At 37.9% G+C, this 25,962-nt stretch overlaps 3 protein-coding genes across 10 annotated transcripts in view; 2 read left to right on the forward strand and 1 right to left on the reverse strand.

Annotated features, from left to right (window-relative positions):
- LOC100115519 (laccase-1-like) overlaps positions 1-7,663 on the forward strand; it is a 41,402-nt gene extending 33,739 nt beyond the window's left edge. The window contains exons 2-11 of one of the 4 annotated variants that reach the window (XM_031929467.2): positions 1,095-1,378; positions 4,920-5,203; positions 5,321-5,531; positions 5,612-5,886; positions 5,966-6,089; positions 6,176-6,405; positions 6,481-6,673; positions 6,754-6,975; positions 7,055-7,279; positions 7,417-7,663. In XM_031929467.2, the coding sequence (XP_031785327.1) occupies positions 5,033-5,203; positions 5,321-5,531; positions 5,612-5,886; positions 5,966-6,089; positions 6,176-6,405; positions 6,481-6,673; positions 6,754-6,975; positions 7,055-7,279; positions 7,417-7,562 (1,797 nt within the window). In that variant the 5' untranslated portion in view covers positions 1,095-1,378; positions 4,920-5,032 and the 3' untranslated portion in view covers positions 7,563-7,663. Of the gene's footprint in view, positions 1-1,094; positions 1,379-3,935; positions 4,657-4,919; positions 5,204-5,302; positions 5,532-5,611; positions 5,887-5,965; positions 6,090-6,175; positions 6,406-6,480; positions 6,674-6,753; positions 6,976-7,054; positions 7,280-7,416 lie in introns of those variants that run through there. The other 3 variants (XM_031929465.1, XM_031929466.1, XM_031929468.1) reach the window with 3 other exon arrangements.
- A 2,240-nt stretch (positions 7,664-9,903) lies between these two features.
- On the forward strand, positions 9,904-12,444 carry LOC100115481 (peroxisomal membrane protein PEX16). Of its 3 annotated transcripts, XR_004344863.1 has the most exons (7): positions 9,927-10,520; positions 10,595-10,841; positions 10,980-11,268; positions 11,350-11,453; positions 11,635-11,927; positions 12,030-12,231; positions 12,299-12,444. XR_004344863.1 is itself a non-coding variant. In XM_008214979.4 (6 exons), exons 1-5 carry the CDS (start codon positions 10,388-10,390, stop codon positions 11,879-11,881), a joined length of 1,020 nt encoding a protein of 339 aa, XP_008213201.1. In that variant the 5' UTR covers positions 9,904-10,387; the 3' UTR covers positions 11,882-11,927; positions 12,299-12,444. The 3 variants fall into 3 exon arrangements, 2 of the variants coding, with proteins under 2 accessions (XP_008213201.1, XP_016844510.1); XM_008214979.4 differs by lacking the exon at positions 12,030-12,231 and having other exon boundaries at positions 9,904-10,520; XM_016989021.3 differs by having other exon boundaries at positions 12,030-12,444.
- A 143-nt stretch (positions 12,445-12,587) lies between these two features.
- On the reverse strand, positions 12,588-14,528 carry LOC100115445 (toll-interacting protein-like). 3 transcript variants are annotated; one of them, XM_008214974.4, is made up of 7 exons: positions 14,358-14,523; positions 14,170-14,280; positions 13,726-13,884; positions 13,520-13,653; positions 13,233-13,437; positions 12,963-13,142; positions 12,588-12,837 (listed from the first exon to the last, which is right to left on the reverse strand). In XM_008214974.4, exons 2-7 carry the CDS (start codon positions 14,215-14,217, stop codon positions 12,727-12,729), a joined length of 837 nt encoding a protein of 278 aa, XP_008213196.1. In that variant the 5' UTR covers positions 14,218-14,280; positions 14,358-14,523; the 3' UTR covers positions 12,588-12,726. The 3 variants fall into 3 exon arrangements, with proteins under 3 accessions (XP_008213196.1, XP_008213197.1, XP_016844513.1); XM_008214975.4 differs by having other exon boundaries at positions 14,354-14,522; XM_016989024.3 differs by having other exon boundaries at positions 14,170-14,528.
- Positions 14,529-25,962: the final 11,434 nt, after the last annotated feature.

Consider the following 25,962-nt stretch of genomic DNA (forward strand, 5'->3'; position numbering starts at 1 on the left):
TTTCACTTTTATGGGAGTTTAAACTTGGTTCGCGCACTTGACAGCGGTCAGAAAGTCTCCGAAATACACACGGTCCTTATGGTGCTTCATTAAAAAATGTAGAAATATAAACTTTTACACGATAAAAAATCTTGCCAGTGTCCTTACACACTCTGTGTGAATAGAGTAAGGCTAAACCGTCGTGAAGAAACATAATAGAAGACCTGAACGTTATGAATTCTGGCATAATTAACATGGGTGGTGCTCCGTAAAAGCTCCAAAAAAAAAAAATTGAGCTGTAACAAGTGCTTTGACATCTAAGCTTTATCTGGTCACAGGGATATTGTTACTAAAATGAAAACGATAAAAATGACATAGAAGTGACAGTTGAAAAAATGAACAGCTCGTACTCTTGCTCGTCTCTTGCTCAGATAAATTTATAGTAAATATCGTTCCTTTGCTGAGTACTGAGTGAAAACTGAATGACAGAATTTTTGCATTTTGGAATCACAGTCCTTATAAGGAACGAATTAGGGTAGCAGACTCTTTTTTTACTGAGTTTTATACTGTATTCAGTACAAAAATACATTTTGCCCTAGATAATAGTCAACTCTAGAAGTTGGTTAAATGAGTTCACATATAATTTACAATAATTGTTATTCAAAAATTGAAAATGTTTTGTTTGTCGCTCGGAGAAGAAATATGCGCGATAATAAAGGCATTAATAAAAGCTTATTAATTATTATTAAGCGAGCTCGTTTGATCATGAGCAAAGCTTGACTTTTTCAGTTCATCTTTTATGATAATTGAATGCACATTTACATATAGATAGAATACAGATCCGATGATAAAAGGCATTGAATAACTAGAGTTCTCGAGCTTTATTCTTAGCGCCTCGTTATTGATAGGCTGTCGAAGTTTCCGTTTAAATTTCAGTTTCTGGATTTGTCAAAAGATCATTCAAATCTGTTTGAAAATGTGCTCAACAAATTATGTATTTATTTCTATTCTTTTATCATTCGTGATAAGTAAGTGCTTATTTATTCATTTATTTATTTTTTCACGAACAAATTTACTTTGCCGTACATTGAATTTTTGTACACATTACATAATAGCCACCAAAGCCGTTCTCAACCGTGACGATGAGAACTTTTTCGGCGAAACAGCTGACAGGTACGACTGGTCGAAGCATCGATGTCACCGAAACTGTACTGATGATGAAGAACCAAAGATCTGCAAGTATGTTTTCGTAGTGGAGCAGTTCAGCGCGATGAGCAAAGCTCGCTATGACTGCCCTTTCAACCGTGCCAACTGCTACAGAGCCCATTGTTTGCCAGCCGACGGGATGCAAAAAACTATTTATACGGTCAACCGACAAATTCCAGGCCCAACAATCGAGGTATTATCTGCTGTTTCGTATAATCGAGTTATTGAGATATGTGTCGAGTAAAAATTCGCTCGTCAGAAAATTAGCTTGGTAATTATTTATCGCAGGTATGTGTTGATGACGTGATCGTTGAAGAAGTAAGAAACAACATGTTGTCAGAGAGTACGACGATTCACTGGCACAGAATTAAACAATTTGACACGCAGTACATGGACGGAGTTCCTTACGTGACGCAGTGTCCCATTCTTCCGAGAGAAAGATTCCGCTATAGATTTAACGCCAATTCCAGGGGAACGTACTTTTGGCATTCGCATATTGGTATAAGAGCCTCGAAGTGTGGGGTAGCTAGATTTAAAGATTTTCGTTTTGGGGGCTCGCCCCCGCTTGTATTTCTTCGATTTGCCAAAGTATTAACTCGTTATTAAAAATATTCTCGTGTTTATAGTCTTGGAGCGTGGGGTAGCTAGATTTAAGAGTTTTTATTTTTGAGCTCGCCTTCCTGCGGTTTGCCGACGTACTTTTTTTTAAATACTCGTATAAGGAGCCCCGAAGTGTGGGGTAGCTAGATCCACGGATTGCGAAGTTTGAAAAATTTATTTCGTTCATCTAAGGGCTTTGGTTTTAGATTTATTTCTCGCTAATGTACACCTTACTGCCATGGAATATTTTTGCATGAGATAGGTAGGTTTAGAGGTTTCGCACTTATATTTTTGATCGGCTTCAGATACTTGCTGTGCGTGGGGTATTAGGGGCTTGAGGTTTTGTATTTATTTTTTTCAAATGGACACTTGCTGTGTGTGTGGGGTAAATGGGTTTAGAGACTTCGGGTTTATCGGGCAGATTGGTTTGGGATTAGGTAGAAAAATTCAAATTTGTGGAGGCCCCGTCATGTGGGGGTCCCTGGGCACGTGCCCCAAGTCCCCTTAAATAAATCCGCCTCTGTATACGATACTCATTGTTAGTCTAGGATATGATACTTTATAGAGTATTCTGCGGATGTAGATTGTAGATAATTGAGCGACTCTAAACTGCTGACCTTTATTTTTTTCAGCTAGACGAAAAAGTGAGCAAAATCATTTATTTATCGCGTGTTTAGTGCTTATAAAGTATAAATTACTACACTGGATAAAAGGCCACTTATTTTTCGCTCTTTCTTTGATTATTTACACAATGCTCCTTTTCGAACAACTTCCAATAATCTTTTACCTTCATCTATTTAGTTCCTAAAACAAGCTTTTAAAAGTCTAATCTGACTGAACTAGTGGTGGCTTGCCGCCTTGCATCGCTTCGCGAATCGTATACTACAATCTCCACACTCGGTCTAAAAAAGCCTACTTTACGCTCTAGGTACACAATATACTATTTCATAACACATGCATCGAAATAGTATATTGTGTACCAAGGGCGTAAAGAGGGTTTTTAGGGTTTTTACGAGCCGCAGACGAGTACTGCACTATCCTGCACACGAGGTCAAAAAGCCCGCTTAGCCCTTGGTGCACACCATTTTTTGTGCCTATAAAATAAGCGTAGCTAAAGTGATTTTTTTTTGACACGGCACCTTCAAGTATTTAGATTTTTTTTAAATCCTTATTTTTTGCCCGCTTTTTTCAGGCCGGTCAAAAAAGGGTCGCTTTAGGTCTAAAAAAAGGCGAAAATCGTGCATCCATTTCTAAAAGGGAGATTGCGATAGTATCGAATTGAAGCTCTTACAGAGCCAATTCAAACCGTTATCAAAAAATTCCATTGGTGGGTACAGTGGAAACAGGAAGTAACTTCAGAGAGTTCAACAACAGCAAAATCAACGCACGCTAAGCCAACTTCTAGTGTATTAAAAAAACGTTCTTTTCGCCAACGAAAAAGTGGAGCAAAAGTCGAGTTATCAACTTTCGCACCTAGTTGTGTAATATACTATTATACTTGTTGAACCATATAAAGTGTCTTTGCCGCAGTTTAATCGTATAAGTCTAAAAATGACAAATTCACTTCCTTCGCAGTGGGACATGCTTAAGCCTACTACCTTTGCAACGAGTCTTATGTTCTCGAATAGGTTCAAAGAACTAGATAAAGAAGGCAAGATAAAAAGACGATTAAATCGGGCATCACTGAAAGATATGATGTAGTCACCTGTTGGTGTAATCCAGATAATCCGATACCTGTATCATGAATGAAATATTCTTTTAAGTTAGGCGAAAGGTCTTTTTACTTTCATTCCTATAGGGGCGAAAGTACTCACTTTTCGCGCATGTGATAATTAAACACTTTCGCCTCACACACACATACACTACATGGCACAAAACGTTTGAGAAACGTTTCCCAAACGTTGTATTTAAACCTTAATTGGAACGTTGCATCTGAAGTTTTACAACGTTTCAAAAACTTTTTTAAAATGTACGAAACGCCTGTTTCCGTTAAAAAAGTTACGTTGTCAGAACGTTTCTAAAACTAAAATTAAAATGAAAAAATTGGAATGATTCTTTTAAAGTTCTTTTCTTTTACTTTCGTTTTAAATATTGAGATTAACATTAAAATTTTTTAATCAGCTCTACCTATATATGGTAATGAAAAAGGTCAAAAAACCATAATTGATAGGTTTGTATTTAGCTGCTCAAAAAATTGAACTGTTAATCGAAAACTTTCAAAGCGAAAGTAGTAGAATAAGAGCTTTTTTGATGGTTGAAAATAACCGCTCGTCCTTCGGATTTGGCCAACCGATGGCGAATCAGTTTTTTACGTTTCTACCAGGGTGATTAATGGGCATTTATTTGTAATATATCTCATATTGTCAATGTTAATGCATAACCTTTTTTGGGGTCTGTTCTGCAGCTTTTTGGTCCAGCAGATTACTCAAAGCTCAAATTGTTTATACTTACTGTATTTAATATTCTTTTAGCTGATTTCCAACCTTTATTCCAGTTAACGTTCGTATAATAGGAAACATTGAATTAGCTTGAATTTAATCATAAAAATGTTCAACAAGTGTATAAGCGGAATTGCATTTGTCATAATAAGCCACACGATATAACGATTAATGGAATTTAAAGAAGCTTATATACTGATACAAGTTCAACACTTTTGAAGCTTCAAATTTAATCCACCGTTTTTACGAACTACACGATAATATTGTGCAATTTCTTGCTAATATAAAGCATGATCGTCATCGGTGTGGTACTGGAGTTCGGCGTTCTAAAAAATAATCCAAATAAAAAATATGAGGATTCCGTATCAAAGTGATTCAATATATAAGAAAAAATATGTTTTACTAATTTTTGGAGTACTAATCCATCTATCACGTAAGGATCGAATACTATTTTTCAATACTCTTATACACGTTAAATTGTCAATACAGCGAAAAAACTCTCAATCATATTATATTTTCACAACTCAGGCATGAAATGGACCTCTTTTCACGCCAGAAAGTAGCGTAGAAAATCGTTCATTCCAAGCGTGTGTGAAAAAGTTTGAACTCGAGCGGGGATAAATGATCATTTTTATCATAGTTATGAAGGAAACGATGGTTCCATATTTTAATAATGTTTTTTTTTCCAAAATGCAGCAAACGAAGCTGTCCTAAATCCCAACGATGAGAACTTTTTTAACCACACTGCTGACACATACGACTGGTCGAAACATCCTTGCCATCGGCCTTGCACCGAAGATGGAGAACGGATGATTTGCAAATACGTTTTTGTCGTGGAACAGTTTAGCACAATGAGCAAAGCCTGTTACGACTGCCCGTTCAATAAAACCGACTGCTTCAGACCCCACTGTTTGCCTGCCTCTGGAGTGCAGAAGACAGTTTTTACGGCGAACCGACAGATGCCTGGACCAGCTATTCAGGTATTTAAAACTTTTTTTCTACAACTTGTACTAGGTACATACGTAGGTAAATACGTTTATATTCAGTGCAACCTATTTACAATTCTTTCTGCGTATAAGTAATGCATGCAACTGCAGGTTTGTCTCGATGACGTGGTCATGGTAGAAGTGAGAAACAATATGTTGTCGGAGAGCACGACGATCCACTGGCACGGAATCAAACAGACCGCTACACCGTACATGGACGGAGTTCCTTACGTGACGCAGTGTCCCATACTACCCGGGGAAAGATTCCAATACACCTTTAACGCCAACATCAGTGGAACTTACTTCTGGCACTCTCACATTGGTACAGTTATATCCTTCCCGTAGTTTTACAATCAGCGATTCGAACATCTTTCATCAACAAGTTCAATGCCATTTCCTCAGGCTCTCAGAGATCCGACGGTCTGGCAGGCCCGCTGATAATTTACTCTCCGCCGAGTCAGAATCTTCACGCAGACCTTTACGACTATGACGAGCACCACCTCATTGTCAACGACTGGATGAACTACGACGGCAACGATGCGTTCGTCAAGCAGTATCATTACACGCCCACCACTGTCCCTCAGACGATCCTCATCAATGGTATGGGACGCTTCAAGGAATTCCAGAGGAACAATGTCACAGCGAACGTTCCGTCGTCTACGTTCAAAGTTCAAAAAGTAAATGACATTTCTTTGTCAATTAGTCGTACAAGGAAATTTGATAAAAAAAAAATTATTCCGTTTAATTCCTTCGCAGAACAAAAGATATCGATTAAGATTGATCAATTCCGGTGCGGAAGGTTGTCCGATTGCAATGTCGATAGATAATCATACGATGCTGGTTATCGCCCTGGATAGCAATGACATAGAGCCAGTCGAAGGTGTGTAATTTCCGTGAGGCAATCCTGACTTACCATGTTGATGCGCAATTTAAAGAATGGTTATACTCTATAACACAACTTTCTAGTCGAAGTAATCACCACGTGGCCCGGCGAACGGGTCGATTTCGTCCTTAAAGCCGATCAGGAATCAGATAATTATTGGATCAGGTACCGAGGCTTTGACCAATGCAGTCCTGCTAATGCCGAAAATGGCGGCGTCTATCAAGTGGCGATACTTCGATACGATGGGGCACCCGACGAAGATCCGAAATCGCCAATCGGTTACAGTATTCCAAAATACACAAATACCACTCGAGTAAATAGAACATTTTTCATGCCTCATATAAACAATCGTTGCAATCGAGTCTTGATAAAGCCATTTGTGGGACAGGTTTTGAACCCCTACAACACTGGAACCGAGTCTTCACACGAGGTAAACATAAGTATTCCCTTGCTCAACGCATTGACGCCAGACGATCCTGCCTTGATTCATCCCGTGGATCAACAGATTTTCATAGAATTCGATTTTTACCCGGTCAACAACTTCGATTTTCATCGAAAAAACCTGTACGGATACAATCAAGGTATGTGTACAGCTCAGAACTAATATGAAACGTATTCGGCACGAGTCGAGGTTTGATCGATTGCAAATTCCTTATTTCAGTATCAGCCGATCATCGAATCGGTTCGTTGCAACTAAATCATATAACCCTGAAGTTGCCGACGTTCCCACTGCTGACTCAGTGGGACATGCTCAAACCCAACAGTCTTTGCAACGCATCACATGTTCCCGGAAAATTGAACTGCACCGCCGAGCACTGCGCTTGTACGCATGTCATCAATCTTAAGCTTAATTCGGTTGTGGAGATCGTTTTCCTGGATCAAGGTAAAGGGGCTCCTATTAATGAAAGTATACATATATAGACGGTACCGTATCTTCATATATTTTTATCGCTCTTGATCAGGAGCTTTCAGTGACGGAAAAGTCAACCACCCGTTGCACCTCCACGGACACTTTTTCCGGGTGATTTCGGAAAAGAATCTCGACGGTGTGGTAACGGTCGATCGGATCAAGAAGCTGGACAAAGAAGGAAAGGTCAAGCGACGACTACATCGCGCCCCGCTCAAGGACACGATCAAGTCGCCCGGCGGCGGTTACACTATTGTTAGACTCTACGCCAACAATCCTGGTAAGCTTTATTCGCGTTACTGATAAATATAACGCACTACAATTGTACTTCAAGCTATTTTATAGTTCTTTAATTAAGTCTGAAGGTTATAAGAGTGCAGAGATATGCTTTTTTTTAAACTAAAATATGCATTTCAGGTTATTGGTTCTTTCATTGTCACTTTGAACAGCATACAAACGTGGGAATGGCTCTCATTTTTAAAGTTGGCGAGCACAAGGATTTTGCAAAGATACCAAAGGACTTTCCGAAATGCGGAGGCTTCACACCGATTACTATGAAGTAATACCTTATCATTAAATATATTGAATGTCATGAAATTATCTGTTGGTATTTTATACTGTACGTGGGTATTTAATAAAGAATCATAATTTATTTACTCCATGAGCCAACGACCGTGTAGGTAATAATTGATATCAGAGGCAATACATTTTTCCGTTAATTCGCATTCAAACGCGGCATTACTCTTTACGAAGATAATGCACTGCAGGTAAATAATTTTATTAAATCTTTTTACTACATTTTAATACTTTGGAAATCATGTTTAATTTCCTTCAAACATTCATTATATGTCATGTGAATAAGTTTCTTAATTTTAATGAGCGATGGATTTTTTAAACTAAGAAATAAAAAGTATGCGTCTTATCGTGAAAACCGCGCGTATATCTACGTCGCTCAAATTTTCGGTTTTTTATTATTATGAAATTATAAAATTATAGTTAGTGCGGTTACGCAATTAATTATTATTCAACCGATTTTATTGAGTCGTTCACTGCATACTTTAATATATGTACCTTGTCTCGATTTGTTAAATGATTCACAATATAAATACATATGTAAGTACAGTTATAAGAATTTTAATATATATAAAAGCGGCATAACTATTGATGAAAGCACACGTGTCCTATAGTAAACGTATTTTCATGTAGAATGTAAGAATCCCGGTGAAAAAGTATATAAAAAGTTGTTTTTAGAACAGTGTGGCTAAAATCCGCTGTTAAGTCAGGCCTATCTGTGACTAAAGTAGTCCTTTTTTGCACCGTGTTTATCACACTCGCTACGCTCGGGTGCTAACTGCGCCGTGTAAGAAAGAACCATTTAAGTCACACGTATCGTAATGTACTATTGGTTACCTATATTTTTGACAAACTTATCTGTCAAACTTGGCCGACTTTTAAAATAAATTTAGGGTATATAATTATATCGTCGCGATTCGTGCAAAGACTAGCGCAGTTCAGATTTTCTGCCAATAGTAGCATAACTCATAGTTTGTTGCGAAGATCAGCAAACTCGCGCATTTCCCGCAAAGCGTATAGCGCACAACTCGCAGATTACCTACTAAATCGCGGGTTAATTCATACTGAGATGTGCTAATCTTCGAAGCATGATTTAACTGTGCTACTCTTCGCAGCAAATTTCAAGTTGTGCTAGTTTCGCTGGCAATTTTGAACTGTGCTACATAGTCAAAACCAATAACATTTGGACCGTCGGACTTTTCTGTAAGCGGCGGAAATGCGTGCTGGGCCAGTGAATGAAAAATATGAAAAATTCTCGAACCCTTTCTGTATCTTTTAAAAGTCAGGAAAAGTGCGAACACGCCAGTGCGTCTAAAAATTAATATTTTCGGCCTGTGAGATCAAAAAGTACACGTTAAAAGGGTAGATATTGACAATTGAATTTTTCAAAACCCTTGGGGCTAGTTTGTACATCAGGTATTCAGGGTCAATACTGCACATAAGATTAACATAGAGATATATGGACTTGCAATCCATTTTTTATAAACATGCCTTTAGTACTTTAATTATAGCTTAAAATGGTTCGTAGATACTAAAAAAGGATCAGTAAAAATGTGGTATGCTCAAAAAAACTGTCAAATGCCGCATAAGCTGTGGTATAAGTTAATCTATAATAGCGAAATGGGTCGCCAATGTGATATAAAAGCTTCATCTCCGTCAATAAAAAAATTAAGTTTCAAACATTATGTATACAATTTTTCAATTTATTTTTGCTCACCCCATTCTGTATTTAAATTCAATTTGTATAATATTGTCCCGACACCGTTATAGGATTGCCCCACCCCTGCATGGGGCAATTTTATAAATTTGATTCGATGCTTTGTTAAGCTGTAGACGGATTTTCATAGTGGCCGTTTATAGGGAGCTGAAAATTCGTACTTATAAGTACTTTAAACCAAGTTCTTGAAACCCAATTATTTGATTTTTTATTTTCATGCAACCGTTTTAATTAAAATATAAAGCGGCTAAAAAAGCGTTTAAGTTAGCCCCCTCGCCCCTATTTCATAGTGGCTTCGAAGTATTTAAAAATGCGAAACTGATATTATTCATACAGTGTATCATATTAAAATCAAACGAAAAATACTTTTGTTTTTCGCACTGAATAAAATTCTGATACAGCGTACCTATAAATTAATAATAACATAACAGAATTTGCTATCGATCCCAATAATTTGGAAAGAATCACGCTCGTCACTACTTTAACACTATACTGACAACAATGTCGATTCCGAGATTTCCAAGAAAAAAGTGAAAAACCCGACAAATGAGAAATAAAAACAATTAGCGAACCTAACCTAAACTCGTGTTTACACTTTACAGCGCGCACAGTGCTGCTGCCTATGGGCTGCTGTTCTCAGCTTCCAATTTCCATCTGCATCCGTCCGTCGATTTTGCATTTGCATACGTAGGTAGTATTAGTGTATAGTATAGTATAAGAAGGAGCGGAGTATGTACTCGGTGCATAACGCAATATTTACATTATTGAGCAAAGCGACGTATACGCAAGCCGTAAAGGCCGAATGTTAATAACCCGACCGTCTTATACAGGCTACACACACTTTGACTAAACTTACCGTATCGTCATATTAGACGTCACCTGCGCAAGTATAATAGTATAGGTATGCTGTTCGCGCGGCGCCGCTCGCAACTCGCAGCGATGGAGAACTACTGAGTGTCCGCCCGTCCTAATTTGCAAGTCAAAACATGCCAATTGTATCCGCCGCTAAAACACGAAAAACCTATGCTTCCGACAAGTGAAAGCACACTTATAGCACTGAAGAGCTTCTGATACTCCGTGCGGCAGTACAACCTAGTCATGACCAGCCCTATCAAGATCAAGCTGACCCTCAAGCAGTGGTGCGAGCAGTACAAAAGATGGATCGCCAAAAATCCAAACCTCGTCTCGGACATCGAGAGCACCGTCAAATATGTCTCGTTCTTCACTGCTGGTGAGTTGAGCTGTCATACCCATCGCGATGTATCTACCAAAGTGAGATTGAAGTGCGATTCTCTGAGCTTCTAGGAAGGTTAAACAGCTCTACACTGGCCTCTGAGTTTGTTTACTCGCTGCCAAATCTTATGGTTCTGTTCAACGATCAAATAATCAAAGCCAGTAGGAATCCGGAATCAAAACTGCCCTCGTTGCAATCAAAAATTAAGATATGGCTCACCATAATCGATTATACAGAAGCACTCTTCGAAGTATCGGCTAAGAAGCTTTGGGGTGAAGCAGGACGATGGTTCATTATTGCGTTGATTCAAATGTTGAAGTAAGTGTCTACTTTTTTTTTAAATCCATTTTACACTTTTTTTTACAATGATCAAGAGTATGATAGTTGACAGTTTGAATGACAAAGTCCTTGACATTTTTTGAACATTCAATGTGACTGAAATAATGATTTTACTAGAGTTGTGATGCGATTAGTTCTTGTATTCCGTTACAAAGAGCGCATCACTCTAACTCCTGCCATTCCACCTCTAAATCGTGAAAAACTCAATGAAAATAATGATGGATTGCAACGCCCTAAGGAAGCATTCTCTCTTAAACGTTCTGGTAAAGTTGTGAGAACAGTGAGGAGTAGTTCTTCGCAGCCAAGGACATGGACACCTCCTACCTCTTCATCTTCTGTTGAAACTGAAGAACTTGGGAATGCTACTACTATAGATTCGTTAAAAAAATCTTTACTTATAGCAGAAGTTTGTATTTCTTTCAATATTCATTACAAATCACCTGTGGAGTTTAATTGCTAGCATAAATGCATAAAATTATTCTTTCAGACTTTGTATATTGTCAAACCATTGCTTCATCTTGGTTGTTTATCTGTTAGCGGACCAAAGAATTGGAATCCTTGGCTCTTATCTTTTATCATCGACCTGACAAGGTAATCTTTCAAGTGACAAGTAGCAATATCAAATATATATATATATATACACACACACACACCCACACACGCACATGCACTTGAGTTTTCATGTGTTGTAATAGGTTAAATGCATCATTTCATTTTGCATAAAAATCTAATAACTTAATGAACCATCTAAGAAATGACTTTCATTTTCCAGTTTAAAAATATTCAGTCAAGAGCCCACATTAAACAGGGAAGAAAGAGAAGAACTTTGTCGCAGAAGAATAGGATTGTTGTTGTATATCTTACGTTCTCCCTTTTATGACAATTGCAGTCGCATGAGAATTTTCTACATGCTGGAGACAATATCGAAAACAGTACCATTAGCAAGACTAATAGCGGAGCCAATTGCTAGATATTTGCCACACTGGCAGAACACATACTTCTACATGTGGTCAAGTTGAAGCCAGTTTGCGAATGATAAGTTCTTCGATATCTGACGAACCTTTGGTAATTAAATTTTTAGTATGTGTACATAGATTTTGGAAATATTAAAAATTTTGGTGCAATTATTAATGATTTAAAATCTTCGTCTATTATTTCGCGTATTAGTGTTGGCCACAAAAACAGTTCAGGTATGCAAATGCTTGATCAAGGCATTTAAATGCTGCAATATTCCTTTTATATTATACGTTATTTATTCCATGACATTATTCCATGAGAAATTATGAACAAGGGAAAGTATTGGTCAAACAGCACTAATTTGATTACCAAAATTTTTAAGAGCTCTGACAGAATGCTCTGATAAAATCAGGTGATTTTTGCAGTTTTTCCATTATATAGTTAAGATATTTTTATTATGTAATTGCGTGGTATTATAGATGGTGGCTGGTTAGTGAGTGTAAACATTGAGCTCCAAACATTCCTATGGTGATTGCAAAGAATGATACCTTTATCTACTTAAAAGTTTATAGTGTAAATGTATACTTTCGCTGTTGAAATGAATAAATTGTTTTCTAAAATTTTATTTTAAAGTTCATTTTCATTCTTCTATTGAATGTGAATTACTTATACCTGTTTAACCTTGTATATTATGTAATTTTATTGGACTTTTAACATCGTTCTATTCTGAGTACTCTAGAAGATGGCTATTGAGGAAAATAAACGACATGAAAGTCATAATAATGTGCAAATATATTACATCTTGATTGCAAATAATACTTTTACAGCAAAAACATTACAAATATGGCATTGGCGATTATACGCTAAGCGCGAGATTTGGTTGATTTTTTGAAGTAGCAAGATATCTTTATTCGACCATTTGAAGAAGTGAATTGATTGTTGTGTCTTTCTTACCGTTGTTCGCGTCATAAACTGATTTTATTACTTCCTTATCGATATTTGGAAACATTTCCGAAATCTAAAAAAAAATTAGTTAATATAGGATAATGAATTAATTACGAAGTATAAAAAAAACGACTATTATATAATTTTTATCTCATCTTATATGTAATTTCAAGTGCATTAAACTAAAATAAAATGTACCTGTTTCAATTCGACTTCAGCATTTGGTAAAGAACTTGCAGGAACAGGTGGCACAGGATTGACTGGAGGTGCAGTATAAACATTTACTGGTGCAAATGGTTGAATACTTCCAACCATATTTGTTGATGGCACCATCACAACGGGTGGACGCATCTCCATATAGGCCTTTGGGTTTCTCGCCTAGTAGAATAAAAGTTCATAATACGTTAATATTCTTCAAAAAATACAGAGGTTTCAAACTTAAAAAAATTACATTCAAAATTGACTTACGTGGTAACTTAAAACTAAATTAATAGAACCCTCTAGATTGTCTCCCTGCTTTCCACTGAGTAAGTACCAGTCTTCATAAGTTGTACCTTTCTCAATGACTTGACTTGGAATATCTATGTGACCCCATGCAATCAATTCATCCATTGTGAAAGAGCATTCGTCATAAATTTCTACGTATATTTTGTTGACACCAGGAGGTAGGAAGCTAAATTTTAAAACAATTCATCAACATTTTTCCTTTTTCAATGGGTACAAGGATGGACATTTACGATTCTTATCGTTCTTACACTTGAATGACTTTGTTCCAGTGTGGATTTTTTCCACCTTTCCTGTCTGTATGTGTTTCATAAATTGTGTGACCAACTCGCAATCGAACATAGGGGTCCATGTTGGTAAATCCATAATTTTTTATAAGTTTTGCCTAAAAAAAATGCTTCAAGTCTCCTGACTACTGAAATCAATGTTTGGCCATACATTTATAATAATATATCACCTGCACTACTGTTATTGTGAGTCTGCCCATCAACGACATTGTTTGATTCTGCATTTGTTGTAAGGCAAAAGCAGCCTGTCGATCTGCTTCTTCTTGCTGATTTCCACTCCATGTGTTCTCTATCCTTAAAAAACTTGGTGGTAGAGGCCCAAGGAATGCCTTATTTAAAAAAAAGAAAAGTATAACATTGAATTTTAATGGTTAAAAAGAGCATCAAAGATGAATTATTCGTCTCAAAGCGATAGAACTAAGGTTTTATTTCTATTCACATTAATATCTCGTGAAATAAATCTTGAAAAGCTAATCGTCTACTAAATAAAAACAAAAACAAAACAAGCTCATAACCTAAAAAAAATTACAAAACTTGACGCAACAGCAACGTCATAGAAAATAATAATCACAGCGTCCCTGAGATAATAATGTAAGCACTTATATACAACTCACTCGTTTTCTCCATTCTTCGCACTGCTCTAAATTTTTTGCGGTTTCCATGTTATAACGTTTCGGTTATCAATATACAAGTCGGCAACTGCAGCTGGTAACAACGGCGATCGACTGAATAATGAATATCTTTCATCAATTTTCGTGCAGCGTCGCACGTCAGACGACGAATTATTTACTAAAGTACCTACTCTCCCACGAGACGAGAGACGTTCGTATTTTTGTTTATGCTCCGCAAGACGCAGCGGTCCGGACTATAGTCACTAGCAGAGAGTATATGTATATATGTGCAAAAAAGGACGGCGTGTAAGTATCGTATATATATCGACGCCCGACGGCCTCCACAGCTGTATGTGACACTGACAGAATGTTCCCGGTGTTTTTATCAAATTAGCAAGGCTTGTAGGTCTCTACATTAACGACGGATGAACTGAAACTTTTGTTCCTTTATTATCTACTCGCATGAGAGCTGGTTGCTTTTAAGTATAAATAATGAATTTTTTGTTACCTGCGCAATAAGTACTGCTGTAACTAGCGCGGTAAACCTTCATTTTTATAATCTATAGTTGGCCCAAAGTGATAGTACTTGTGGCTGCAATATCATTTTTTAAAATCATATTTCAAGTATTTTCGTTGAAAATCAATAATCAATAATAAATCATTATTATCGATAATAGAATAGGTTTCTTATAAAAAAAATTCGATACTTATATTTAACTTTCACTGTTATGTCTCTATAACAGAGTGCTTTACAATGGAAAGGATATATATCACAATTCTTTCTTTACCATATAGAGGAGTTAGCTTAATTTAAACCACTCAATTCAACATTTTCTATCTGCCCGCTTCTTCTGTATAGAAAAGTCGAGCTGCACAACTGAACAACTAAACTATTGAAGTAGTTACTGCTAGCGCTATATAAAAAGACAACTCGTTACCGCATTGTATAAAAGTACACATAGTTTATATATGTTGGTAATATTTACGTATACTATGAATACAAACACAATACGTCTTGATAAACTAAGTAAGAAACTTTTTACTGAAAATACATTGTCATTGCAGCTGTCATTGCAGCTGTCATTGCAGCTGTCATTGCAGCTCGCGACTAATGAGGTGAAAAATAATCAAGCGATGTTATAACGAAGCCTTTATAATATAATACTAGTGCGAAATTTAGTTTATTAGTCTTGTTAACCACGTTGTAAGGATTATCTTTATAAACTGATGAAAAAATTCCTTTAAGCTAAATTTGCATTCAGAGAGCTTGAAAGTCAATTTGAATTCAGAATTCGCGCTGTACAAAATAATAGACAAAAAAAGGTACTAATTTGCATTCAACAAATAATAAAAACAAAAGAACGATAAACCACGACATGGTTGCCCCTCGTAATGTAATTATCTATCATTTTACAAAATTTGAAGTTTATATATGCAAATATATACCTCAGGGAATAAAGTTTGAAATACGTGATTTTGAGACACATTATTATTATTATTTTTAAAGACGAGTATTATAATATATTGAGTTAGTTTATAAGTGATTCACGCGTTGCAACAATTCTTCAAGTTTTTTTAAACAATCATGCTTTGTGGTTAAATTATAAAAGTGCTATCAATCAGATCTCTATTTGGTAACCGCTCCTGGAATTTTCCAGGGAACATAAAATAAGCTTTGGTAATTCGTTGAAATGGAATAGAAAAGAAAAAAGATTGCCGATTGTGTTGCGCGCCTATGACCTAACCCTTACACATTTTTTATATAGATAAACGGATAATAAACCGATAATCAGAAAACGGATAACGGATAACGGATGCAGACAAACATTCAACCACTTTCATAACGATGAAAAATAATAAATAAAAAATTACACCACAGCTTCGTGAAGAGCGTTCGGGGTTGAACATAAAGACATGTTGCTATAGCGGTTTATAAGTTACCCCCTCGGTATAACGACATTATCTATTATTTCACAAGGTTTTTATGTTCATAATATCTCGCAGAATAATAATATAAGTTTGAAGTGAGTGATTTTGAAACATTATATTCAAACTTTCATTGGCTGCGAGATATTGACACAACTTAAAACTCAACTACGTTACGATGACAACTTGGTATCGTAAATTTGTTTTTATCATATTTAAACTTATTAAACATATTTCAGAATTTTGTAATTTTACAGAACCTATCTGTGTATACATATAGGTATAGGTAAATTCGTTACTTTCGAAAACGTGCGGCGTTTTATTCCACGTTTCTAAAATCATCGCGCCACGACAGGGTATAATGTATAAACAACAAATCGCGACATGGTTTAGCTTAACACGGGCTCAATTTTACGCGCGTATAGGAGTGCTTGATCGCTATAGCCAGAGTAAATGCAAAACCCAGCACGAGCAATAACGGCAACTCTGACTCTTCAACGTAATAGTCGCGACTTACATCTCGTGGAGAAAAGTATAAGTATACCGCATGCAGCTAGATAAACATAGAGACTGCATAGAGACTGCATAGAGACTGCGGGTTATAGTTAGTCAGCGCGGCGCATCGGCGGGACGAGGGAAAAAAGGCCGCGCAGGCTCGCTATAAATAAAAGAAGTAAACGCGCTACTACAAGGGGAGCAGAGTGCATCGCATCAGGAGTGAAAACCGTCGCTTGTCTATAATTCTATTGACGAATGCAATGTGAATCGAGGATGTATACCTATGCGCGAGGCTAATTCTAAATTTAGCGCACCAGCTCTCTTTCGAACAGACACCAGCTCGCGTTATTGGGCCACAACAATCGTAAAACACGCGCGTATGCTGTAACGAGCGGACCAAGCGCAGACCGGTTTTATTGGCTAATTAAAGCTGCTCGAATGGTTTTCGGGAAGAAGCGAGTGTGGCGTTTATGTGGCCCCTATATGCGTATCCGCTATACCAATCCGCCGGATGTGCCATGAAATGAGATGTGTGCAGCTTTCGGCTCGCGCTCTGTGCTCGTTTTGGGATAAGTCCCGCGCGTATATCTGGACTCTCTTTATCGATTGTATCGCTCGCTTGCGGGGATTTTCCGTGCGCGGAAGGTTTTGAGCTTTCTCTATTATATTATACTATACAATGTAGTAGGACATTATAATTATTGGTGCATGAATTTACAACGTATGAAAGCATTTTTTCGTAATGAAGGTAAATTCTGTTGCCGACGATACATTGTTTTTTAACAGCCTGCATTTGATGGATGGAGAGCGAGCTTTTGACAGCGTCGAATTCATGTGTAAGATAAAACAAACGTTTCTACGTATTTAATATGAATCTAATAAGTCTCATGCTAATGAGTCTGTATACGAATTTCCTCTCGCATCCGCCCCCATATTTAATACGAGGGAGTGTTTTTGACAGTTTATTTGACATTCAATTTCGAATCGTCCATTAGCTCGGCTCCCGCGTAATTTCGAGAGCCACATTCAATCTTCCAGGCAATCTTGTAAAATGTAATTGCAACCATGATGTTATCAGTATATCATAATGTGTCCTCCTATTCGTCCGTTGGCTGCAGAAGCACAACTTGTTCGACCATATAATTATTTCAATTTCTCGAAACGCGCTTTCTGCGTGCGTATATAATATGTTCCACATGCTCTATACACCTACTTTATCGCAATATCGAAGGCTAATTCACCAGAGCGACGTTAAATTTTCAATATCCAGAAGCTTTATTGAAGCGATAAAAAGCCTCTTCTATGCTGTGTCCCCTCCTCCCTCTCTCCCTTCCCCCACCCCTCGTCTTCTTTTTTCCCTTGTTTCTCGCAAGAAACTCGAATTATATAGGAGGTTACATATGTACATTTAATCAATAACCCGCCCGATAAGTGACAATTTATCCATCTATTATAACAATACACTCATTGTTAACTCTTATCTGCAATCTTGCTTATAGATCATCTCGTATTAATAAAGATTTCCAAATAATTAAAACACTCACATCAAACGATGTGATCGTTTGATCTTGAGAAGGCTTTCATTCAGTCAAATAATTGTTGCAAGTGCTTGAATTAGAGAAAATGTTTTTTTTTTCTGATTGTTGAGAAACCAACCATCATAACTGCACCAAAGAGACGCTCTTATAATATAATCCGCGCATTTTTCGTAGCAGCCCTGATATTATATGCACACGCCTCGGGTATTAAGAGCGAAACGAGGCCGTAATGAAGATAATTAAAACGTCGACGCTCCAAGAGCATAAAAGTGTGCACGAGTGTACGGTTTTCTTAAGTTACAGGGTATCTCTACCTCTCTTCTTTTGGCTGCTCGTAAAGCAGGCTGCACGAGTGGACCGATCTGAGCTTTAATTTCCTCGCCTCGTGTCTGCACCAACTATTGCTGATTTTCAAAGAACTATAGGTATATACCTACTTATTTTCGCGCTAAGTGCATAAAAGAAACGATACTGAAGGTACATCAGTTTCTTTCTTTTTCTTTGATTTTGATGTTAAGCTATTTTCAACTGACCTGAAACAATATACGAATAAAACGTGAAGATTTAATTTATAATTTTTTATACTCGGCAAAGTTCGATTTTGCCTGGATGTTCAGAGAGTGCGGAATGCCGGATTCTCGCACTAAACTGGAGCATGCGCGAAACTCCTGACTTCGCACGCGCTCTGCATTCAAGAATGTAACTTCGCACACAAAGTCAGAAAATACTACACGGTATTCGTCCGCGGTAGGTCTTTCGTGCACTTCGATCGTAACATATACTGTCCGCATCTTATCAGCAAGTTTAATGAGTTTTACAAACTGCATGAAAGCTTAGTTTATTTACAGTTCAAACTCTCGGAAAAGTTCAGAAATAGAAAAACATTTCGTCGCATATTGCATCACCGTAAGTATCATCCCAAGGTGTAAACGCACTTTTTGATATAACGAATCGAATCTAGGTATTTTCCCGCGCATATGGCGGCGTTACAACATGGCTGATGAGACTTGTTACTTGATGTTTCAATTTCATACAATTGAAACTTGTTCACACGCAGCAAACAAATTCAATACTTTCTAGATGTTTATTAATAACCTAAAATAGCATATTACATTTTGTCGCCCGAGCGTAGCGAGGCTGACAAAAAAGCGAGTGTGATGATCACCTACGCGCACGAGTTTCGTATACTATATTTTGACACGATTGTGCGAATCTACGTTCTTAGCAGATGAGCGTGCGCGAAATTCAGAGTTTCGCGCACGCTGTGCGTGAAATTCAAAATTTCGCGCACTAGTAGTGTGAAAATCAGGCATTTCGCACACAGAGTGTCAAAAAGGGACTTTTTGGTTTCGTATGCTATTAGAACAGTTATACCTATTTTAACAGTTTCCAAAAAATAGGCTTTTTAATAAATAACATAATGTTATTCAACAAAACATTCAAATCCAAAATCAAACAAGTCTTCCCGATACTCATTGTACGCATCGCGGTCGCTATAGCAGACTCTCTCCCTATAGCTTTCGCCGCATGGCCGCGTAGAAAAAAGTTCGCGCGTCGAGCCAACAAGCTTGAAAATCCAATTTCCGCGCGACGGTGCTCGGAAACACGTGTTTTCTGTCCCTTTGTGTACGCGTGCTGCGCCACAGATACAACTCCATAGCGCGCCAGAAACAGACAACAGAAATCCGCGCGTTTATTGAACTCGCGGCTCCCAGCCGGCGGCCGCGCTAGTTGTCGAGTAACGGTTTACCGAAATCGAGGTAAAGCTTTTCATTGAAAGAACCTCCCGAGCGTTCTTCCCGAAATTTTTTGTTTATTTCAAGAACGATGAGAAATAACCAGAATGAGAAAGTTGAAAAAGAAGGAACGCGATCATACCGTCGATCGCAAATGATATGATTAACAACTAATTCATATTTATGATTTTTCTAAGTGTATAAATATCGGTGTGTAAAGTGATCGTTACGTTTTCCCAATATTATTCTTGCAATTTAAATTGTTCCATTTTTGAAGTTCTAAAAAGCATGTAAATATTTGTTTTTTTTTATTATTATTTCTAAAAAATACATACGCGTATTCCAGAACGATATATCGGAATACGTCAGATGTTGTTCATTTCAAATTTTGAGGCTACAAAAGTTTTTACTCGATAAAGTTTCTGGAACAATTATAAGAGTTATTAAATAAATGCATTGATAAAGCGAACTTTTTCTGATTAAAAAATAAAAATGATTCAAATTTCTCAGAAAAGATGTATAAACAAACTTCAAACTTCACTAAGTAGGGGAGATGCGCCCAGCGCGGAACGGTGCCTAGTACACGGGATGCCATATGATCTCAGCTTCTGACGCGAGATTATGGCCCTTGCGCCTGGTAGGTTAGCAGTTTTTGACGTTTTGAAAGACATACTCCGAGGCCGGGTTACCCGAGCGAGAGGAAAAAAAGTTGATTGGAAAGTATTGTTTTCCTAATTTTTATGGAGCTGTCAAAAGATAATAATTTCCGCTTCGCGACAGTTCGATATCAGGTAAGTTCAATGACTTTTACTCCCAAGTTTAGTTTGATGTTTGAACTTCCGAAAAATTACGCACTTTTTCCCAATATGGAGCGAGACATGTTTTTTAAATGTAAGACTTTCAAACGCTTACAATAGCTTAAAAAAAGACATTGTCTATTCTGATTTCGATGAATTTTGGAAGTATAGATCAAATCTACGGCAAACAAGGGTACACCGATTAGCTTTGACGGTTTGCCTTACTATCTGAAAAGTTTGCAAAATTAATGGCCCTACCGCACAGAAAATCAATAGCCTCTATAACAGCAAGTAAATCCTCCAGGTTGTGCAATTTTCACTGTCTTAATCCAAAGTCATAGTCAAATTCGCTAAGCAGTTTCATACTTGGCGCATCTACCCTATAACAAAGACAAAGAAGCTCTTTCGACCAACTGCTCCTCAAAAATTACATTCGCATACTTACTCTGTACTATTGTTATGTCATACGCATACACAGAAAACTCAGCGGGTGAAAACGGCGAATGAAAAAATTCTATACATGCATGAGCGAGAAAATATAATGCATATAAATAAAATAAGCCGGACAAAGCTGCTTGCGGCGCGCTTAAGCTTAAGTGCCAGTCGAACAATGAAGCGCGGAGAACAATGCCCAAAGTTAAGTCTCGCTGGAGAAAAAAATGAACAGTTTATGTAAATCATTAAAGTTGAATGATCACGCAGCCCCTAACTATTGTAGGTATGGGTACGTTTGTATATTATGTCTCTGCAATGATTCGGATTTGATGATTAATATTAACATATATAATCTCTTCTACTAGCTAATATATACAAAGTATTTTATCATACATCGTCGTAGTTTTGTTTTTTTACAAAATATAGGTACCAATGTCAGTAACGAACGGCAAGTAGATGGAAATCTAAGCGAGCATCCCGCATTAAAATCGCAACTGTCTTTTAAATCAAAATCTAGCATTGTTCGATATTCTAATATACAAGTCGAGCCCACCCACCGCTTCCCAGCGATCCTTATACATAACTCTGCAGGCGCGCATTCCTCTCCAGAAAAAAATTTTCCCTCCAAAAGCCATCGTGCATCAGAGCGAACGACTGCTCGAAATTCTAAAAGAGTCTCCCGCGGATTCAGCCCAGCGGATCGTGTCGCGCTAAACGACTCCGGCACGTTCGACGTCGACGAAAATTGCATATATAGAGGTACGCGGATCCCCCTCTCGCGAGAGCTATATTTTACGCGACCGGCTGGATCTGCGCCAAGGGACGGGCGGGGGGAGCTTTCGTCGGGAGCGAGGCATCGGCTGACTTCTGGGGACCTATTAAATTTGATGATTATTCTTTTTGCGACATTCCGCCAAAGCGAGAGGGAAGGAGAGAGTGTATTAACCCCTGCGAGATGCACCAGACTCCGTGCCGTCTCTGATGATGATGCGCTTTTTTCTCCGCGTCGTATTTCGGGAATTCGAGGTGATCGAGTACTCGCTGATGGAATAAGCGTTTCGTTTGTTTATGCATGCTTTCAAGCGACCAAAACTTTTCCGTAGTGAACAGTAACGAAACTCGATTTCAATCAGCACCGGCAAGGATCCCCGCATATGGAAATAAGAGCCGATCGTATTCGCCCGACTATTATTGTCCAAAACTGAAAACTCAGCCGACGGGGCTATTCATAACCGTACACGCCGGAGCGATAGTTTGCATCGAATCACCATGGCGAAACCTTTCGCCGATGCAGTTCAATTTCTCGTTTAGCTCATAATTCGCATATCGTCCCCACTGCAGAACTACGTGATTCGGCTCGAATTTACATTTCAGCGATCGTATGTAACGACTCTAATCTCTCCTTGCAGCATTCACTGGAGTTTCAGCATTTCATTTGTTGGCTACTTTCCGTTTAACTGGAAATAAAGCGTATACTCGCACGCATTCGTTTGGCTCCTTACGCCGTAAAAATGCAACAACCGGGTGCGCTGGCAATTTGGCGCACACACTGAAAGCTCTTTCTCACGAGCACAAGGTTCTTCGCGGCGTTTTATCTTTGATTGCACACTGCGTTTGTGAATTTGTAAAAAGAATCGCAAAGCCCGTTTCCAGTATATACTTAGATCAGTAGAGAAAGCCCGGCTTGGCAAGACCTGCACCACTCGCGCACTCTTGCGGACACCTATAAGTACTATGATTTCATAACATACGCGCGGGTTGCTGCTATTATACCTCGATATAATCATGATATGTGAAACGAAGCTCAATAATAGGCACAGAGTGCAATTTGCGGACTACAACTTTATTCGCACGGACAGATCGGCTAAGTCAAAAGGTGGCGGCACTGCCCTTCTTATTAAAAACACATACCGCATGACATTATCTACACCCCATCCTCCAAATCCAACTCGATTTTAGAGTACACAATCGCATCGATAAAAATTTCGTACAACACTCTATTCATTATTGCTGCATATGCAAACAATCAAAGTAAAAAAAAATTCATACACGAACTAGACGACCTATTTAATAAACTAGACTTATCCTCCCCCAACAATTACTACATCATGGCCGGCGATTTAAATGCTCGTCACTCTCTCTGGGGCGACTCTAATAATAACTCCAAAGGCATACTTCTGAAAAATTGGTACGACAACCAAAGTATCATGTACCGCGCTTTAATATTAGCCCCTGATCTACCCACATTCCCTAGCCATAACTCGTACCTCGACCTATGCATCCCTGATAGTAGACTCAATATCACCGATCTTAGACTATAACAGCGACCACCGAGCGCTCCTATTTACCATCGACATATATAACTGTACAAGCCTTCAAACAATTGATCCGTTAACAACATACAGATTCATTTTCAAAAAAACAAAATGGCGTAAATTCTCAAATAATCTTTCAAAAAATAATACCTTTGAAATCCCCCAAAACAGAAACTTATCAATTAATGAAATAAACCAATATCTAGACCAATTAGAAGAAAGCATTATAAACGAAATTCAGCAAACAGTCCCTAAATATAAACCCTCAGATAACGTGCTTAACTACATCAACCAAAAAATTAAAAAACTCCATAAATTTAAATCGTTCCTAATCACAGCTATCAATAACTGCTACCGTCAAGATCGCGCTCCCTATCAATACGATATAGTTTTTCTCAAACATCTTAAAAATAAAATCAATATATCTATCAAGAATGAATACAAAGTTTCTTATACAAGCTATTGGAACTCTCAATTTAAACAGATAGACCACAGAAATTCTGACATGTTCTTCCCGAAAGTAAATAGATTCTTTCGCCCGAAAGACAAAATTAAAATCGACACTCTCTCAGTTGATATAAACGACGACCTAATTGCATCAAGTGAAATAAGCACACCCGACCTACGTCTCTCTGAAAACAAATATTGAAAAGCCAGATGACATCCTATGTATAATCGGTGCATTCTACGAAAAAATAAATTCCCCCACATACTATAACGAACACTCTCTCTCTCTCTCTCTCTCTCTCTCTCTCTCTCTCTCTCGCTCTCTCTCTCTCTCTCTCTCTCTCTAAAAAGATAGTAGATAACAAAGTCAACGAACTAATAAATACAGTTTCTAATAATTCCAGCCCAATAACCACATTTTCCGACGATAACCCTGCAACAAAACCGGAATTCATCCCAAACACCGTTAAATTTTATGACATTCTCGAAACTAACCACCTATTTTCCAAACTTGCCAATAAATCATCTTCCGGCTTAGATAATATACCTCCGATTGTGCTTAAACATTTACCCTTAGCTTTCGTCAGTCATTACACCATTCTCTTTAACAATTGCATCAATCTTAAATACTACCCTGACCGTTGGAAAATAGCCAAAATTCTCCCGATACTCAAAAAAGGCAAGCCACCCGACGACCCCACGAGTTATCGCCCAATCAGCCTCACACCAGCAATAAGTAAGGTTTATGAAATGATCTTAAATCATTCATTATTGGCTCACTGTAATAACAACCAAATCATCCCTGACTGCCAATTTGGCTTTAAACACCAACACTCCACTACCCATGCCATTCACATAGTCCTGGACGAAATCTACGAACATTTAAATAAAGGAGAAGTTGTCGGCGCCTGCCTCGTAGACTTGCAACGAGCGTTTGATTCTGTCTGGATAAATGGTCTTATCTACATCCTACACAGTCTTAAGTTCCCAATAGACCTAATCGAAATAGTATGGCAAATGACCTTCGGTCGTTCCTTTGTCACTTGGGACGGCGAACACATCTCTAACCGCGCATTTAACATAATAGAAGGTCTCATGCAAGGCACCGTTAACTCTCCACTTTTTTTTAATATATATACCTACAAAGCCCCACACTCTTTAACGCAAATCGCACAGGCAACTCCTATGCTACGGCTTTCGCAGATGATCTAATCATCCTAGTAGCGGACAAACAACCGTCAATAGCCCAAGACAAACTTGAAAAACTCGTTAATGACACCTGCTCTTTTTATCTTGAATGGAATCTTAAAATAAACCCGAGTAAATGTGAAACAATCTTATTTCGTAAACCACTTAATGCAATAGGCAACAATAAACGAACCGATATCAAAAATTTCCATATCAACATCTCCATAGACAATAAACAAATCCAAGTTGACCATAAACGAACAGTCCGCTACCTAGGAGTGATACTTGACGATCTACTCCGATTAAATACTCATATCCGTACACAACTTGAAAAAGCCCGTAATGCCTTCAAAAAATACGCGCGACTATTTTTCTGCAGATCTCTAGCTCCGCGTTGCAAGGTAATCTGTTACCTCCTCCTGATACGCCCTATCATAACCTATGCCGCCCCGATCTGGTGGAACGTAAGTGCTTCCTTAATGGAAAAAATCCGCAAATTTGAGCGCTACTGCTACTACGAAAATAAACATTTCATTAGTAACAAACACATATACGACGTGGCTAACGTCCCTCGCATCGACAACTTTATTGTCAAATTAACGCGTGATTATTATGCAAATCTAAAAAAGGTCAATAACCATTACCTACAATCATACTCAAATACACCTGAACACTCCTACATCCGCCATAGAAACTCCGAATATATCCCCCCTCATTTATTCACATTTTTCGATGCAAACGGCTTAATCCAAGACAATAATAATCTTCCTATATTATATCATGCCTCCAGACACCAATCCAACAAAAGAATCAACTTTGATTTGCCTAATAATCCGCCGTTAATCAAATACTCTACAGCGATCCCTCACAGGGATTACTGCGATACCTATAAATATAGTAATAAGTATGCGTGGAT

Source organism: Nasonia vitripennis, chromosome 4, assembly GCF_009193385.2.
Source record: "Nasonia vitripennis strain AsymCx chromosome 4, Nvit_psr_1.1, whole genome shotgun sequence".
NCBI classification, from domain to species: Eukaryota; Metazoa; Arthropoda; class Insecta; order Hymenoptera; family Pteromalidae; genus Nasonia; species Nasonia vitripennis.

Coding starts and splice junctions, on each gene's coding strand:
- LOC100115445 (XM_016989024.3), bottom strand. CDS start 14,217: ATGGAAACCGCAAAAAATTTAGAGCAGTGCGAAGAATGGAGAAAACGA. Junction 13,438..13,519: donor TGGAACAAAGTCATTCAAGT/GTAAGAACGATA, acceptor TTTAAAATTTAG/CTTCCTACCTCCTGGTGTCA. Junction 13,143..13,232: donor ATTTAGTTTTAAGTTACCAC/GTAAGTCAATTT, acceptor TTATTCTACTAG/GCGAGAAACCCAAAGGCCTA.
- LOC100115481 (XM_008214979.4), top strand. CDS start 10,388: ATGACCAGCCCTATCAAGATCAAGCTGACCCTCAAGCAGTGGTGCGAG. Junction 10,521..10,594: donor TGTCTCGTTCTTCACTGCTG/GTGAGTTGAGCT, acceptor CTGAGCTTCTAG/GAAGGTTAAACAGCTCTACA. Junction 10,842..10,979: donor GCGTTGATTCAAATGTTGAA/GTAAGTGTCTAC, acceptor TGATTTTACTAG/AGTTGTGATGCGATTAGTTC.